Source organism: Macadamia integrifolia, chromosome 1 (assembly GCF_013358625.1).
Source record: "Macadamia integrifolia cultivar HAES 741 chromosome 1, SCU_Mint_v3, whole genome shotgun sequence".
NCBI classification, from domain to species: Eukaryota; Viridiplantae; Streptophyta; class Magnoliopsida; order Proteales; family Proteaceae; genus Macadamia; species Macadamia integrifolia.
In genome coordinates, this window is record NC_056557.1 from 27,892,547 (window position 1) to 27,911,377 (window position 18,831).

Sequence of the window (18,831 nt, forward strand, 5' to 3'; positions counted from 1 at the left end):
GGCCATGGTGAGGGCATTCTTGGAGTAGATCCTTGAATCTCCCCATAAGTTTGGAAAATGACTCACTAGGCTTTTGCCTAAACTGAAGGATATCACTTCTAAGCTTATTGGTCTTGTGAGTTGGGAAAAACTTCTTAAGGAAGACAACTGTGAACTGTTCCCATGAGGTTATGGAATTTGTGGGTAACCCATACAACCACTTCTTAGCTTGGTCTTTCAATGCAAAAGTGATAAACCTAAGCTTAACAGCATCATCAGAAAGCTGTTGGATCTTAATTAGAACACATACCTCTTCAAATTCCCTTAGAAATAGGTATGCATCCTTAGAGGTTAACCCATGGAAGTGGGGCAACATAGTGATGTATTGAGTTTTGAGTTCAAAATTATTGCCCTGGGCTTGTGGTAGAACTATGCAGGAAGGTTGGGCTGTTCTAGCAGGGTAGAACCTATCTTTCAGAGATTTAGGTGAAGGGTTTTGCTGTTGGTCTCCCATATTGAAGGGTTTTAAAGAGAGCAAACGTATAGGGCCACTACTTGTTGGATCTCTTCTTTCTAACCGATTCTTAGTATTACGTACCCACTTAACACTCATGCAACAGAAAACGACCCACAACTAAAGTAAGACAAGCACAAAAGAATGGATAGCAAAACTTTTTATTTTTAATGATTTTTTGATTTTTTTGATTTTTTTTTTGATTTTTTTTTTTGGGAGCTTACCGGCAGGGATCCGGGGTTGCAGGTCAATTCCTGAGGTACTGCTACAGGGCGAAACCTGTCTTTATCATACTGTGAGGCATGGCGACCTCCACTGATACAACTATTATTACAAGTTGTTCTTCTCAGGAATTCAATAAAAGAAAAGGAAAAATATAAAACAAAGCAAACAAAGCACTCCGATTTACCAAAAGAAAGTGAAAAATAACATGGAACTGTCTCCCCGGCAACGGCGCCAAAAACTTGTTTGAGATTTAAAATGTAACCGCAAGCGTACGGATCAGTGTAGCTACGGGTCGATCACAGGGAGAGCAGCCACTTTATTTTTTATTTCTTTTAATAATGCGAAAGTGAACTGATTAATGGTTGTGATCTAATTCTAATTACCGTCCTAAAAATAACGTCCTAACCATTCGTCATCTAAGAATTTAAAGACGCAAGCCACGCAATTAAAATTAAATAAATAAAAAAATAAAAATAAACAACCCACGCAATTAAAAAAAAATAAATAAATAAATAAAGGAAAAAAAATGCTGAAATAAAAATAAAGTAAAAGAAAGGGGATAAAGCTAGAGAGAGACTCACAAGTAGGTTTCTCTACTTAGCCCGAGGGATGCATCATAATATGAGCTTCCCTACTTGACCAGAGAGTCACTCTTACAAGGGTTACTCTACTTGACTTTAGGGAAAGGGAGACAATTAAAATAAAAGCAATAAATTGATGGTTCTATGGCTAGGAGGGGCAAAGCCAACACATACACTAGCCATGAACCTTGGGGGAAAGGGATAGCAATAATGTAACGACTGAAAATAAAAATCCTAAATTAAGAAAGAAAGGGTAGTCAGAAGAGGGAATGAGAGGGGGGAGAGAAGACTATTGAAGGAGCCTACTTACTTGAATCAATGCTTGAACTTGAAAAAAAAAATTGCTCCACGGCTCGTGATCTTGTCACCTAGATCTAAGCCTAGAACTATAACTTAAAAAATTACAACTCAATTGCATAAATCATAAACATAAAAAGGCTGAATAAAAATAAAAAAGTGCTTGCATTAATTGACATAAAAAAACTATTACAAAAGTGATTAAAGCAAAAATAGAGAAGAACTAGAACTAAAGAGAGAGCAAGAAAGAGAGAGAGCAACTAAAAAAAACTAGAAGAAGAATGAATTGTGTCTCCTCCTCTTACATGAGTTGTATTTATAGGGAATGGAGAGGTAGGGTAACAATTTTCTCTTTCCTAAAAGAGAGAAACCCACAATTGATTGTGAGATCTTTTGAGTCCAAAAGTGCTAAGATGGAGGAGAGAGAAGAGAGAAATAAATTTTGAGAAATTTCCTAAAATTTTTTTGCTTATTTTCTTTCCTTTTTTTTTCTAATTTATTTTTCTTCTTTTTTTTCTCTCTCCTAGGGACGATTTTTTTTTTCTTCCTTTGTGTGATTTGGACAATCTTTGGTGATGATGTGGAGGAGAGAGAAGATTTGGACAATTTTTGGTTCTCCCCTTTTTTTTCTCTTTCCTTTTTTTTTTCTTCTCTTCTTGTTTCCACGATTTTGCTTTCCTTTTTTTTTTCTTTTTCTTCTCTTCTTGCTTCCACGATTTTGCTTGCTTCTAACTTGATGTGGAAATCCCCTCCATGCCCTTAGTGCTTTAAGTGAGTGAAAAACAGGAAATATTCAACAAAATCTTCTAAAAAAAACAATCATAAGATTCGAACTTGAGACCTCTTGGTGAGCAAGAGAATTTTGTACACCATAGCTCACCAACTAAGCTAGGTAGTTGTTGTTACCAAAAACAAATCTTTAATCACTTAAAGATGTGGTCCATCGATCCTTGTTGGCATTTGGAGTATTCCTTGTACCTCTGGGACAATTGCAAACGGGCTGGTTCTGCATCTCGGTTCAGTTCTGATCCATTATTCTTTTTCTGACCCGAAAAAAAATAATCATTTGTACGGGTGACCAAACGAATGTGTACTTTTAATTGAACACGTCCATCTTGCTCAGAATTTCGTCCTCTTCGCAACCATGGAAAGAAATAGGACCTCTTTACGTGTAAAATTGAAGATATAGCTCCCGATAGTCCTTAAGGCCTTGAAAATATAAAACCTGCAAAAAGAGAGTAAAACCCAAGGTAGCTCCATTCTAAATATGTAAAATGCATGTTTTACTACCCTAGATTTCACACATAAATGTGCTCATCAGCATGTCATCAACATAAAGCATCAACAAAATAATGGAATTATCACTTGATACTTTATAATAAACACAACTATCATACTCACTTCTTGTATAGCCAATCTTCACCATGTGGGAATCAAAGCGCTTGTACCACTGCCTAGGAGATTGCTTAAGGCCATAAAGCGACCTCTTAAGCAGACAAACATGACCTTCCTTTCCCTGTACCTTGAAACCTTCAGGTTGCTCCATGTAAATCTGTTCCTCCAAGTCACCATGAAGAAATGCAGTTTTCACATCAAGTTGTTCAAGCTCTAAATCATATATGGCCACCAAAGCAAGTAGTACCCTGATCGAAGTGTATTTCACCACCAGAGAGAATATTTCATTGTAGTCTATCCCCTCCTTCTGTGCATAGCCCTTGGCTACAAGTCTGGCCTTATACCTTTCACTCTCCTTCTCAGATGCTGCCTCTTTCTTACGAAAGACCCATTTACACCCAATGATTTTTCTTCCCTTGGGCTTTTCTACAATCTCCCAAGTCTTGTTCTTCTGTAGAGATTTCATTTCCTCCATCATAGCTGTCATCCATTTATCATGTTGTGCATCACTCAAAGCATCATGGTAGGAAGATGGATCACCTGTACCTATAGTGAGGGCATAGGCAACCATGTCCTCAAACCCGTATCTCATAGGTGCTTTGTGAGTACGCTTCCCTTTACCCTTTGCCACAGTATAGGGAACTTCTACTGCTTCCTGTTGTCCTGGTAAGTCACTTGATGACTTATTCTCTCTTGTTGTTTCTAACTCACCTAACTCCACCTGCACAGTAGAACCTTCTTTATTTTCATCAACTGCTTGTGAATTGTGATTTGACTTCACTATATGAGACTCATCAAACACAATGTCTCTGCTAACCACAACTTTCTGTGAACTTGGATCCCACAACTTGATTCCCTTTACACCTTTCTTAAAACCAAGAAAGATACATTGCTTAGACTTTGAGTCTAACTTGGAACGCTGCTCACTCTCAACATGCGCATAGGTTGGACAACCAAATATTTTTAGAATAGAATAATCTACTGGTTTTCCTGTCCATACCTCTTCAGGAATTTTACAATCAATCGCCTTTGATGGAGACCTATTGATGAGGAAACATGCCATGTTCACTGCTTCTGCCCAAAATCTCTTGCTCAACCCTGCATTCAGCCTCATACTCCGAGCTCTTTCTAGAAGTGTTATGTTCATCCTTTCAGCTACACCATTTTGCTGTGGTGTCTTTGGAACTGTGAAGTGACGTGCAATCCCTTCAGCTTTGCACAATTCTAGAAACGGCTTGCATGTGTACTCTCCTCCATTATCTGTTCTCAAGTATTTAATTTTCTTTCCTATCTTCCTTTCTACCTCAGCCTTCCATTCCTTAAATTTAATGAACACCTCACTTTTATGTTTCACGAAGTAGATCCAGACTTTCCTTGAGTAATCATCAACAAAGGTCACGAAGTATTCTGCCCCACCTTTAGATTTTGTTGTTGAAGGACCCCATACATCGTTGTGTACATAATCAAGCACCCCTTTACTCTTATGTTTTGCAGTTTTGAAACTAACCTTGCACTGTTTTCCGAACACACAATACTTGCAGAAGTTCAGTTTACAAGTTTTTACTCCCTTTAACATTTTCCTTTTATGAAGCTCCATCAATCCTCTTTCTCCCATATGCCCTAACCGCATATGCCACAAATAGGTATCATCTGTATCAAATACTGCATCTGTAGTCACAGATGCTCCACCTATAACTGTGCTCCCTATGAGTCTGTATAGGTTTCCTGCTAGCTGTCCCTTCATGACAACCATTACACCCTTAATAACTTTGAGAACTCCACCTTCTGCTATGTACTTGCAGCCATTTGAGTCAAGTGCCCCCAAAGATATTAAGTTTTTCCTTAATTCTGGTACATGTCTCACATCTGCTAAGGTTCTTACTATCCCATCAAACATCTTGATTTTGATAGTGCCTATCCTAATGGTCTTGCATACGGCATCATTCCCCATTAGGACAAACCCACCATTATATGGTTGATACGTATCAAACCAATCCTTATGTGGACACATGTGATATGAACATCCAAAATCTAAAATCCAAGAATCAGAAGGTTGATTCTTACCTGATGATATAGAGAGTACATCTCCATCATCTCCATCTGAACTGTCAGCCACGCTAGCTTCCTCAGATGTCTTATCTACACCTTTCTTCTTTAAGTCCGCCTTCCTCTTTAAGCACTCTCTTTTCAGATGATCTTCCTTCTTGCAATAGTAACAAGAGACCTTTGTCTTTGCCCCTTTTGATTTCGATCGACTCTTTCCAGATCCCTTCTTATTTGATCTCCCTCTTTCCTGCTCTTTGTCACCTCCGAAAAAACCTTCTCCTTGAGATTTCGTACTACTGGCCTTCTTCCTTGTATCATTGGACATGAGGGCAGCTGCGACTTCATCCATCTCAAGGGTCTCCTTCCCGTACAAGAGAGTCATTACTAGGTGATCATATGATTTTGGGAGCGACGACAGCAATAGTAACGCCTTGTCTTCATCCTCGATCTTAACCTCAAGGTTTGCAAGTTTACTTACGATCTGATTGAACATGTTAAGATGCTCTAATAGATCCGTACCTTCCTCCATCTGTAGAGAATACAATTGCTTCTTCACGAACAACTTGTTCGTTAAGGAGTTCGTCATGTAGATGCTTTCAAGTTTCGCCCATAACTGCGGTGCAGATTCGATACCTACAACATATTGTAGGGCATCATCAGAAAGATTTAATCGAATAGCACTTACCGCCTTTTCCTCCATCTCTTCCCAGTCTTCGTCAGTAATTTTTGCAGGTTTCTTCGACTTCCCCAACAACGTTTTCGCCAAACCCTGCTGTATCAGAAGATCCTTCATCCTTTGACGCCAGAGGGTGAAATTGTTCTTCCCATTAAACCTCTCGATGTCATACTTGACATTCAATCCCTTCCCTGCCATCGTGATAGTAAACCCTAGAAACAGAAACCTAGAGCTCTGATACCAATTTGTAGAAACGCAACCCTAAAACGATGCAGAAGATAATGGAAAAAACAAAACAAACAATGCACACGGATTTTACAAGATTCGGCAAGGTTGCCTACGTCCCCGGTGAGATGAGATCCTGCTTCACTATCAATGGAGAATAGGGTTACAGCGCTCATCCTCACACCTCTCAGTATTGCTTGCATTACAAAGAAAGAAACCCTCGCTACAAATATATAGCGAAAAAACCCTAATCCGGATTAAACTACAATTACTCTCAAATAAAAAATTCGAGCGGGGGACTGCGCCCCCCTACACCCTCTACTATGCAGGGGGCCTCCTGCCCCCCTTGCAACCCCCACGGCCCGCTAACCGGCTAGCGGGACCGCCGTCCTGCCTGTCTAGGTGCTGCACCAGGTGCTGCACCAGTACTCCCTGGATTAAACTGCGACGGAATACAAGACATCATACACCAACAGATTATTGCTTAGTAAGCAGACCCAACAGAGTCTTGACAACTAATTTTTTGTTACTTCTGGGGGGAGAGGAACAGAAGAACAGAAGAACAAACAGAAGAGACATTTAGAAAAGATTATTACATTTTTCTATCTGTGCCAAGAAAATACAGAGGAAAAGGAGAAGGCAATTACAGACAATTGAAGCTACAATACTTATCAATGACTTGCTGAAACTAGAATTGGAAGCCAAAGGAAACTAACCGGGTCTGGGATAGAACTGTGAAATATGAACTTGAGGGAACTTGTATTCATTAATCAGGCTGACAGTTTGGGCAAAATCTTCATCCGTTTCACCTGAGAAGTCAAGTCAGGAGCATCATTTAGTGCAGGGGAATGCAATAACAGCCATGAGTTTCTAACCAACTTAAAGAACTTGCAGATATTTAAAAAAATATACTTACTAGCAAAGAGTCTACACATTCAAGGGAAAGAGGAGAGAAAAGACCCAAGTAGAGAGCAAAAAATGTAACTGTTTCACAAGGCAGGTAAAAAAATTGAGTTACGGACACTAACCAGGGAATCCACATATGATGTCAGTTGCAATCTGCATCCCAGGTACAAGTTGAGAGAGAGTATTTACCACAGTTCTGAACTCACCCACATTGTATTCCCGATTCATTGCCTGGTAATAGATCAATAAGAATATGAGCAAGCAACCAAAACATCAGCATCCTACGCCCATAGATCAATATGGCCAGATTAAATGCCTCCAAAGAAAGATAATCATATGATTCTCCACTTACACTCAAAACAGAGTCGCTGCCAGATTGCACAGGTACATGTAAAAATGAATATACACATGGGTGACAAAGAACTTTGGCTATGTCTTTCAAGTGTTCAAGAATAAAAGGAGGATTAGTCATCCCAATCCGAAGCATTGTGCTTCTATCAGGTGGAAGTTCCGCAACAATAGCATTCAGTAAAATTGGAAGATTAACCCCAATATCACGACCTGTAAGATTATCCAAATTGAGAGGAGTTAAGACAAGATTAAATACAGAGAGCACTTGTCTGTCAGTTATATTTAGGAAGAGAAATAGTACAAGAAGTGAAAATAACATCAGAACGTTTGATTCTATCAATTGTTATGCTCAAGAAATAATCAGGCATTAGTGTGAAAAAATTTCGAAACTGTCCATACAATAAAAAATAAATACAGTTAGTAGATACTGATCATACAAATAAAACCAGCAAGAAAGGTTTAAAAGTCATTCTAATGGGGGGCCGGTGGGCCCCAAGTGTCCAGGGTGGATGGTGGTGGGCCCACTTAAATATTCAACGACACAACCCAAAAATAGAATGACAGAATTGTAAATATTAAGACTCTTGTAATAGGGTGGCAGACTTGTAAATAAAAAGGAATCTTAAAGGGTAAATGGAGGTTCAAGCAAATGATAGGATATAGAGGGAATTAGGAATTATTGTGAAAGGGTAAATTAGGAAGCAAAACTAAGGCCAAGGTTGGAGGTTAAAAAAAAGGGAAAAGTAAGGGTATTTTGGAAACACAAAGGACAAAGAATGATAGACAAAAGAAAAAAAACACCTTTTTGAAGTAGGAAGACCACGATTCTTTATTTTGGGGTTGTCTTCAACTTCCAGCCAAGAAGATGGAGGCAGAAGATCTGAAGGTGGGAGAACTCCCTCAATATTTCTCAGATGAGTCTGAAATTTCAGGGAGAGATACCGAACTCATAAAGCTCTTGATTGTGAGCAAACATAGAGTCGAACCAAGAGTGATTGCAAGATCTGGGGCTGCTGAAAACAGAACTGGTGGTGGAACTTAGGTTCAGGTCTGCAATCTAGTTTTCGTCTCAAGATGGAAGGAATTTTCAAGCAAAGTTTCCCATTGTTCAGGTCGACCTTGGGAGTAGAAACAAACCCCTTGAAATCCCAGGCCAGATCGATGCCCACTTGAGAATCTGAAGCAATTCTTGAAGACTGCTGTTATCGCCAATTACAGGGAAGGGAAAACAGAACCGTGAACAAGGAAGGGAAAGGAGGAAGAAAGAGAAGGAGGAGGGGCAGGGGAGTTAGCGCACAACAGAAGGAGGAAGGGGATTCTTGTGAAGAAGGAGGAGAGAAAGAGAAGAAGGGCACAGGGGGGGAGAGAGGCAGCCACGCATGCACTACTCAAATCATTCTTCATTAATCAACCAATCTTCCCATGAATTACATGTCTAAAATATAATAAAATTAAATTAAACCTTCTAATTAAAATAAAAGACTAAGATAGAAATAAAAATCTTCTACACCTAGGCTAACATAATTAGAAGCAAATAAGGACTCAAATAGGAAACAAATATTCTCAAAATAAAATAAAATCCTAAAATATTCTATTAATCTTGAATCCAAATTAGTAACTTGGAACCCAAATTGGATCTAAGTCTTGGTCCGGGTTGTGGAGTGGGTTTGGTTCGATCCATCGGAGCGCTGCTGCATCAACTCCCCTGTTGTTTAAAAAAACTCATCCATGAATTTTATAAAATGAGAGAATCAACACCACTTGATCAGCATCATCGATCAATATCTCCAAAGGGGTAAAGATCCAGCACACCTTGCGATCAACAGTCACGATCTTCTGATGGTCGTCAACAAATGATGACTTTGACTAGAATTGAATGGTGGGGCTTCACAAATGAGATTGGGCCATCAATCAGTTCTTTAGAAACATCCCTCATCGAATCGTCTCGTTCATCTTCAACATCGACAACAAAACTTAATGTAATGGTCTCTAGATGGGGGCACGGTTCTCAAGGTGTCATCACGATGTCATGAGTAACGTGACCTTACTGTCCACCGGGTTTCCGAATACGTGACTCTAGGGCATCAAGCCTAGCGTTAATGTCCTAGAGGGTAACAGCTTGTGCTTCCTGTACAACCAAGTTAGCTTGTAGGGTTCTTAAGATTTCTTCGCTCTGTTGAAGCAACCGAGTCCATTGTTCAAATGAGGGGGTGGTATAAGCAACCATCGGGGTAAACGAATTCATAGGAAATTTGCTCTGATACCAGATAATGGGGGGCCGGAGGGCCCCAAGTGTCCAGGGAGGATGGTTGTGGGCCCACTTAAATATTCAACGGCACAACCCAAAAATAGAATGGCAGAATTGTAAATATTAAGACTCATGTAATAGGGTGGCAGACTTGTAAATAAAAAGGAATCTTAAAGGGTAAATCGAGGTTCAAGCAAATGATGGGATATAGAGGGAATTAGGAATTCTTGTGAAGGGGTAAATTAGGAAGCAAAACTAAGGCCAATGTTGGAGGTAAAAAAAGGGGGAAAAGTAAGGGTATTTTGGAAACACAAATGACAAATAATAATAGACAAAAGAAAAAAAACACCTTTCTGAAGGAGGAAGCCCACGATTCTTTATTTTGGGGTTGTCTTCAACCTCCAGCCAAGAAGATGGAGGCGGAAGATCTGAAGGTGGGAAAACTCCCTCAATATTTCTCAGATGAGTCTGAAATTTCAGGGAGAGATACCAAACTCCTAAAGCTCCTGATTATGAGCAACCATAGGGTTGAACCACTAGTGATTGCAAGATCTGGGGCTGCTGAAAACAGAACTGGCGGTGGAACTTAGGTTCAGGTCTGCAATCTAGTTTTCATCTCAAGATGGAAGGAATTTTCAAGCAAAGTTTCCCATTGTTCAGGTCGACCTTGGCAGTAGAAACAAACCCCTTGAAATCCCAGGCCAGATCGATGCCCACTTGAGAATCTGAAACAATTCTTGAAGACTGCTGTTATTGCTAATTACAGGGAAGGGAAAACCCCCCCTTTTTCCAAATATTTTTACGAATACGCTTTTTTGACATAGAACTACGTTTCTTTGGAACTGCCATTCAAAAATAAGGAAGATTGCTATAGTTGGATGTGAAAGACATGTATTTGAAAGAGAAGAAGGGGGGGGGGGCAGGGGAGTTAGCGCACAACAGAAGGGGGAAGGGGATTCTCGCGGAGGAGGAGGAGAGAAAGAGAAGAAGGGGACAGGGGGGAGAGAGGCAGCCACGCATGCACTACTCAAATCATTCTTCATTAATCAACCAATATTCCCATGAATTACATGTCTAATATATAATAAAATAAAATTAAACCTTCTAATTAAAATCAAAGTCTAAGATAAAAATAAAAATCTCCTACACCTAGGCTAACATAATTAGAAGCAAATAAGGACTCAAATAGTAAAAAAATATTCTCAAAATAAAACAAAATCCTAAAATATTCTATTAATCTTGAATCCAAATTAGTAACTTGGAACCCAAATTGGATCTAAGTCTTGGTCCGGGTTCTGGAGCGGGTTTGGTTCGATCCATTGGAGCACTGCTGCATCACATTCACTAAGAGGTGACCATTTCAAGGACATTTTTATTTTATTAAAACACAATTCCAGGGATGCCCACTCAGAATTTATTAATGGGAAATAGAATGAGAGCTCACAGAAACCTACTTCCTTTCTTTTTTCTTTTTCTTTTTTTTCTTTTTTTTTTTTTTTGTTGGGGGGGGGGGGTGGGGGAGGGTAGGGGGTGAGGGTGTTGATTTTTAGGGCGTGAACTTTAACCAAGAAAGCATTCAAATGAGAACAATTAAGACATTTGAAATTTGTTATTTGATTATAATTAGATGTAGCTATGTCAACTTGTAAACAGGATCTCCAGAACCAAAGATTGAGAAAGAGAAGAAACACTTCTAAATATGTACTGTTGTTATTGGTGACTTGTAAATAACAACAATAACGAAAATCATTATAAAGTACCATATGCTCCAGTGTCTTCACTGCTTAACCATATCTCCTTCACCCCATCAGCCATAACAGTTCGTATACGGTCTACCTGCACAATATCTTGAAGCATTGAATAAAATATCTATGAAATGAAACAGAAACAAATTATCATAGTCCAAATCTATTGGTACTTACAAGGCTGTCCACAGTGTAGCTACCTAAATGTCCACGAGCATGTTTTGTCTTGCAATATGTGCAAGCGCCTAAACAACCAACATTAATGGGAAGAATTTCAATAAACTTGTTCTTTCTCACCTGTTGGAACAACCACAAAAAACTAAACTTTCCTTAAATAAATAAATAAACATAATCAACATCAAAATCATTTAAAAAAAAAAAGTGAGAGAGAGAAAGAGAGAGAGAGAGAGAGAAAGGAACCCAACTAATAAACTTAAGGTGAAAGTATAAGAAAATAACATAAGTATTGACATGGCTAAAGATGAAAACTGCAGGAGATCTATAAGCTGTACCTTTGGAAGATCAAGTGCCGGCAATGTCTTCCGAGTCAAAAGCCGGACCTCATGACCTTTAAGGGTCTCTTCCACAACTTCAACCACACGGTCAATTTGTTGTACCCCAACTATACTAACCCCTTCAAGCTCCTTCAAATCTCGACTCCCCTGAGGCACACATCCAGCCACCACTAGTGGTTTTTTTGCGCTTTTACATTTTGATATTAGTGTTTCCATGGCAGACTGGCTAGGAGATTTTACTGTGCATCTGTATTGGAAGAATATGCATTAAGATAAAGCAAATACAAGATCAAGCTTGAAAACTGAGATTCTAAACTTCTAGGGGTTTACTTATTTACTTGGGACTATTCTTGTAAGTTGCACTTTAATTTTATATGGGAATTTTAGATTGGGTTAGATATGGTAGGTGATAAGAGTTTGATTTCACTTCTATTTTAGTTTTAGACTACGATTAGGAAACTTCCACTTTATTTATTTTATTGCTTTTTTTTTTTTTTTTTCGTTATATATATCAGCATATATCCATCAATTCTTAGGCTATGTTTGGTATGCATTCTCAGAATGTGTGCACATTCCCATTCTCAAAATAAAGAATGCATTATTAGCTGAGAATGAGAACATTGTTTGGATATATGTTCCTTTAAATTGCATTCTTGATTTTAGAATGCTCAGACATTTCATCAAACACCTCATGGGTGTCAAAATCCACTGCATGAGCCAAAACACCCAAATTACCGTTTGATAACTAAAGAGAAAACGCAGAATTCATACCAAGTACCTCTCTTTTCAAATCAGAAAGATCCCATTTTTGCAATTAAACCATCGATTCTTGTTGACAACATTTTGAACTCAAATGGCATCAAACAAAGTTAGGTAGATACTCTACTCTGGAGCAAAGATCTCAATGAATCGTCTACGAACAAATGAAGAATTTACCATCATTCTGAGACCTGAAAAACTCAAGATCTCTAAACAAACATGTTGAAGTTGAACCAGCCATTCAAATTTGAAAACCAAAACGAAAACTTCAAAAACTAATATCATAACCATTTGCCAATGACAACCAATGGAGTTACAGCGAGAGGTTAAGTTCAAAACCAAAAGGCAATCTGCAAATGGTAATGTGATAGACATTACCCTTATTCGAAAGTCGCAACCAAGAAACCTAGCCTGCTTCCCACCCGCCATCTCTGATAGCGGTTGGCGATCTCTGTTTTCGAATCAAAGTACTAATACTACAAAAGCACAGACCAAGCACTTGCCATCACCGTACTCGTCACTGTCTATTCAAATTCAAATTCTTCATCTTCATCCTCTACTTGCAGAGGTAGTGAAATCGAAGGAGAAAGAAAAAATGGAAGTTCTTACAAGCTCCCACCTCTGCGATTCTCTCCCCACCTTCGCTCCCATCTCCACTAGTAAACGAGCAAAACCTTTACCTTCTTTCTATCCCTCGTCCCAGTTAGAACACTTGCTGCAGTTCAATACACTGTTCTAGTGGTAGCAACAAATCTTTCTTTATCCGGGTCGGTCTCCCTCATTCCCTACCTTTATTTCCTAAGGATTGGGGTGGAAGTACCGCTAGTATGGGCGATCACAGCCCTCAGTTCTTAAGGCCCCTGCTGCTATGAGATTCTCCTCGGAGTTCATACCGGAACACAACTACTGTTTGTTCCTGTTTCAGAGATTTTTTTTATTTCTTCTCCCTTCCCTCCTTGTTTCTTGTATTTTCTTTACATATTCAAGCTCTTAGGAAACAAAAGCAGCCCTAAGTAATTGAGTACATGTACACAACTGCTGTTTGTTCCTGTTTCAGAGATTTTTTTTATTGCTTCTGTCTCTTCCCTCCTCTTTGTTTCTTGTATTTTCTTTACATATTCAAGCTCTTAGGAAACAAAAGCAGCCCTAAGTAATTGAGTACATTTTCCCTAACTATTCCTCTTTCATCTTCAGAATTTGGGAGTCATATACTTACCTTGGGGTGACACAAGTGGCAGAGATCGAGACAATTAGACTCCATAAAATGAGACTTTCAAATCTGGTTCCTTGCTCTACCACCAGATTCAATTACAAACCTTATCTTCCTCTTAATCTTCATTGCTTGTGTTTGGTATTGAATGGAAACAAGGGGGTAGGGGATTACGTGTTGATGATGTGGCCAAGTTGCCTCATCGTTATCCATAGAAAACGAGAACCACATACTTAGGAAGAACTCAAGATGGTACTCAATGAGAGATACCTCCCCCCGCATACCGACAACTTCTCTACGACTTGCTCAACACTCTTCGACAACATAGTCTAACTGTTGGGGAATATATTGATAAGTTTAATGATTTACAGGTGCCTATCATGAGGATAAGGAACTACTTATATCTCGATTCAAGTTGGGACTAAGCCATGAAATCCATGATATAATTGGGGTGATAGAACTCACCGAATTTGAATGCAAGTATTAAGAAGGCCTTGGAGGTGGAAGACTTGACTAAATCACTCCCTAGAAGACATAACCAGCCCACTAAAGTGAAAAGGACTTTTGTACCAAATAGTCCTAGCGGACTTCCTACCCAAGCTCCACAAGCCACACAGGACAAGGGTAAAACACCTGTCTACTGAAGATGGAGAAATCAAGTGTTTCCATTGTAAAGGCTTTGAAAACTTTGTCAAATTTTGCCCCTACTAACAGAACACCAACTCCGTCATTGCAGCGCTTGAAGCCAACCCAAAGATGCAGGTGTGTAACCACAACTTGATGATGATTGGCCTGCCAATACCACCACTGAAGACAAGGAGGAAGCTGCTGAAATTGAAGGTGAGACGAATAATCATGGTATCTAACACTATAGACCTACTTGCCAAGACTGATGAGGACACAAGCACGGAAGACTTTGAAGAACCTCAAATAGAGCAAGAGAAAGAGAAAGACGAGCTAGACGATGATCCCATGGACACCTCTAAAGATGTTGAAGTTGAGCACGTGGACTTCATCATTCCCTTGAAGTACCTTGAAGAACATCAACAATGCTTATACAACAACATCCATATGTTCAAGGAGCTACCTGAGTTTTTTCTATGTTTGATGATGGACGTGCACCATGCAGGAATCCTCCTTACCCTCTACAAAATTCGAGGACAAATTTCTTCTAAGAGAGGGCGAGTTGATGAAAATCAAAGCTTGAAGAAGAGGACAAAAACAAGAGTCAGAAAATACTGCTTACAAAAAATTGTTCACGTGTTTACTATTTGGCTCCATTATTAGGTTTTGTTAGGAGATTTAGTTTACTATTTGGTTCCTTTATAGTCAAGTAGTTTCTATTTTTATGACTTAGGATAGTTTCCTTTTTGTGTTCAATTGTTAGTTTTTAATTTATTCTTACTTGGTTAGTAAGTTAGACAAAAATTAGAAAGTCTTATTTTAGTCCATTAGTTTTTTTTTTTTTTTTTTTCTGTTGTTTCTTTATGCCCAAGAAATATAAGGCTACTTAAAGCCCATCAATTAGAATTGGGAAAGAAAAAAGGGATTTGAGTTTGACAAAAAATATGGCTTATGCTGTTGTGATGTGAGATATAGTTGGGTGAGATGCCCATTCACTAATTCTTCTCCACCCTTTTGGGCATCTCACTAATTCTTCTCCACCCTTTTCAACACCTCCATCGATTTCTCTTTTCTTCTTTCTTATTTTCTGTTTTAGCCTTTGTGAGAGAGTGTTTGCAACTTATTTTCTGTTTTAGCCTTTGTGAGAGATTCTCCATAAAGTTTCCTTATTCATTCCTCGAGCATAACTTCCCAACCAGCCATCAGTTGAGGTTCGTCTTTTGGAAGATACCTATACATCTTACAAGGGATCTTCACTCCAATTTTGAGGATCATTCGTAGCCAAAAACCCTAGTTTCTGAAGAGTGATCAAAAGTTTCCTAATTCATGTCAATAGCATAACTCTCAATTCAACTATCAGAATTGTCTCATCTTTAGAGGCTTTGTTGACCCATATAGGACCTGATGCAGATTCTTCACCAACTAGGCTTGTTTTATTAGGAATAAGCCTAGGTTGGGTTCCATACATGTTGGGACTTTGATCCCATGTGTTTTGAGTGTAATAGACCACTTTTATGGGCCTAAAAGATGGGCTTTAAGGTTGCATACGGGATTACTAATTTGTTTCCTTTTTCATTAGTTTCCTTTTTAGTTGGGTTCAATTTAAGTTGTTAGTCTTTATTTTCTTAGGAGTTGTTGCACGATTTCGGGTGACACAGACCTACACAACACAAATTAGAGGCTGGCCCGAAGGGAGCTCCAGAACCAGGCTCCGATGCCAAATTATGTCTCAGTATCCTCATTCTTACGCAGAGTAATCAGTCAATTGAGAGTCTTACCAATAACCCTAACTGAGTGTTCCTTATATAGGCAGCTCGAGTCCTTCTCATTGGTCGAGGGTCGAGGGTCGAGGGTCGAGGGTCGAGGGTCTCTGGTATGCTGATATGGGTCTTGTTCTTATTGGTGAGATCCAAGGATTAAAGTATCGGTATCGGTCGCCGTATCGGTCGGCCAAAATTAAGATACGTATCGGAGGGTATCGTATCGTATCGGAGATACACTAAGATACGCTAAAGATACACACATAAATGGATAGGAAACATTTTTTTAAACACTTTTGCATAAAGAATTTGTTAAAAAAAGCTATTGATAATATGTATTATGCATAAACACTAAATTGAGGGTATCGTACTAAGAATTCAAGGTCTGTAGTTGTCCCATAAATGTAAATCCTTGTTCCCAACCTTGATTTCCACTTTAGTTAGAGAGAAATATGGCTGACAGCAACTTTGGAACAAAAACCCTTCAAAAAATCATTTTTTTCTGAAAAATTACCCATATTGGCCATTATATGACCGTAGCGCCGATACGTATCGATACTCACCAATACGTACCGATATATATATATAGATACTCACCGATACATACCGATACTCACCGATACGTACCAATACATATCGAAACGTATATTTTACCTCAATTTTATATTTTTCATAGAGTCGTATCGAGGCATGTCATATCGTATCGATGCGTATTAGTGGTGTATTGATGCATATCGGTATGTATTGTAGGATATATATTGATACGAAATGATTTAAAAAATTCAATGTATCGTATTGGTATGTATCATATCGGCCGACTAAATTTAAGATACGTATCAAAAGGTATCGTATCGGTATCGAAGATACTTAAAACCATGTATATATTTCTTTTTTATGTATTCATCTCTTTAAGCTGCAAGGTTTGGAATTTTGTGGATCCCGTGAATGTGCTTTCCCCTTAAATCTGATGAATTGATGTTGATTGAGCGTCGAGTATATGGGTCCCTCCAATTTCCAGTTGCCTCTCTCTAGTATTCCTTTCCCACCTTTCACCTTTCCCCTTTCCCCTTTCCGTGGCCCCACTTGTTCATCTTGAAACTATAGGTAATGAGTGCATGATCATGATGAACTCAAGATATATTATCTGTTTGGATTCTTTGCTGTCCAACTTCTTTGTGGGTCCAAAATGAGCATGAAGCAACTTCAGTGAGGTGAGATGAGAGCTTAATATATTCTTTGTTGATTTATAGTTTAAGAAAAAAAAAAAAAAAAAGTGAGACAAGATTGAAGTATTCATCAACAAATGCAAATTTTAGTAAGCATGCTAATAAACTAGCAAATCAATTATTAACTGTTTATAAACCGTATGGAATAAACCGCAATCAAAATCGTTTAAAACTGTGAAACCGATCGACACCATTTAAAAACCGTGGAACCGAAACCGTTTACTAAACGGTTGCAGTTTCAGAAAGTGCAACCGTTTAGTAAATGGTGTGGTTTTAGTTTCAGCCAAATAAATGTGAATCGAACCGAACTGCACCGTATACACCGAAACTGAACCAATTAACACCCCTATATAGATAAACTTGCAAAGCATGCGGCAGCTACAGGAACCACTCTACCTGGATTGAATTTCACCTCATTTTATAGCTTATGATTTAAACTGGGATTTTTCAACAAAAAAGACCCAAACATAGATTTATGTAATTCTCTATTGATTGGTTCATTGACTCTACTGATGGTTAATGCCGAAGGTAGAATAGTAAGCAAATAGATAGTTTGTACTCCCTATTATTTTCTAATATTATTCATTTGCTGAGACACAAAATAACATAAAATAAAGTATATCTGAATTTCTATTTGAGGATGATAACTTGTCAGGTTTTGTTAGCTGAACAAATATGATATGCACTCTTTTTTTTTTTTTTCTTCCTTCTGTTTAAATAATTTGTTCGAATTGTAAAGTAGTTCTCTTTTATTTCCATTTTATCTATTATACTTCTTGATATGGAATCATTATCATGATTACGAAAACAATTATATTTGTGCTTTTAGAAAATGAAGAACAGGACAAGTTGATGGAATGGAATCTGATTTTTCAAAGAGACTTGATTGAAGTAGGGAGTATTTTTCATTCACGCTAGGTGGTTGCTTTCCTTGATAGAAGCCACTACCAGATATTAGTATTATGCTATAAACTTAACAAAGTTGTCAAATGTGTAAGAAATCTTACAGTAAAATGTTTGTTCACTAAGTTGTTTTGTTATTAATATCATCTAGAGAGTTTTGAATTGATCTTCACGTTAAATCAAAAACTTCCTACATTAGCAGAGGGAATCTAAGGGTATTTTTATTGCATTTTGGTTTTGCATGCACTTTTGCTTTTCACTTTCTTCTGTTACTATTTGTTTCTATTGGATCAATGTAGCCCATCCCATATAGTTGGGACAAGGTTATGATTGATCTTGTTCTTCTTGTATTTTCTTTTAATTATTTTTCTTGAAAAAATAGACCTACTTATTTTCATAGGAATATAAGTACAACTGAATTCCCAATTGTTTTTAAGAAGGTTACTACAAAGACTTGAATTAATGTTATAAATTAAGATTTAATGTCAATTGATCTCTCATAAAAGTTGTAAAATGCTATAAAGTTATATAGGTCTACAATAACAATAATAGTAACTAAAAGAAAACTTTATCAATGTTGTGAAATCCACTTGCTAGTGCTGAAGAATCAACGAACAATATTTAATGGCCACGTGAAAGAATCTCC

The 18,831-nt window shown here is 38.2% G+C and overlaps 1 protein-coding gene and 1 non-coding gene across 3 annotated transcripts in view; one reads left to right on the forward strand and one right to left on the reverse strand.

Annotated features, from left to right (window-relative positions):
• On the forward strand, positions 1-106 carry LOC122086752. Its single transcript, XR_006142530.1, has one exon. It is a non-coding gene; the product is annotated as a small nucleolar RNA R71 (small nucleolar RNA).
• Positions 1-18,831, reverse strand: part of LOC122082603 (threonylcarbamoyladenosine tRNA methylthiotransferase) — a 142,828-nt gene that overhangs the window by 41,562 nt on the left and 82,435 nt on the right. For both annotated transcript variants that reach the window (XM_042650284.1, XM_042650292.1), the window contains 6 exons: positions 11,701-11,950; positions 11,366-11,485; positions 11,204-11,279; positions 7,197-7,405; positions 6,967-7,075; positions 6,655-6,747 (listed from right to left, as the gene is read on the reverse strand). In XM_042650284.1, coding sequence (XP_042506218.1) covers positions 6,655-6,747; positions 6,967-7,075; positions 7,197-7,405; positions 11,204-11,279; positions 11,366-11,485; positions 11,701-11,950 — 857 coding nt within the window. The remainder of the gene's footprint in view (positions 1-6,654; positions 6,748-6,966; positions 7,076-7,196; positions 7,406-11,203; positions 11,280-11,365; positions 11,486-11,700; positions 11,951-18,831) is intronic.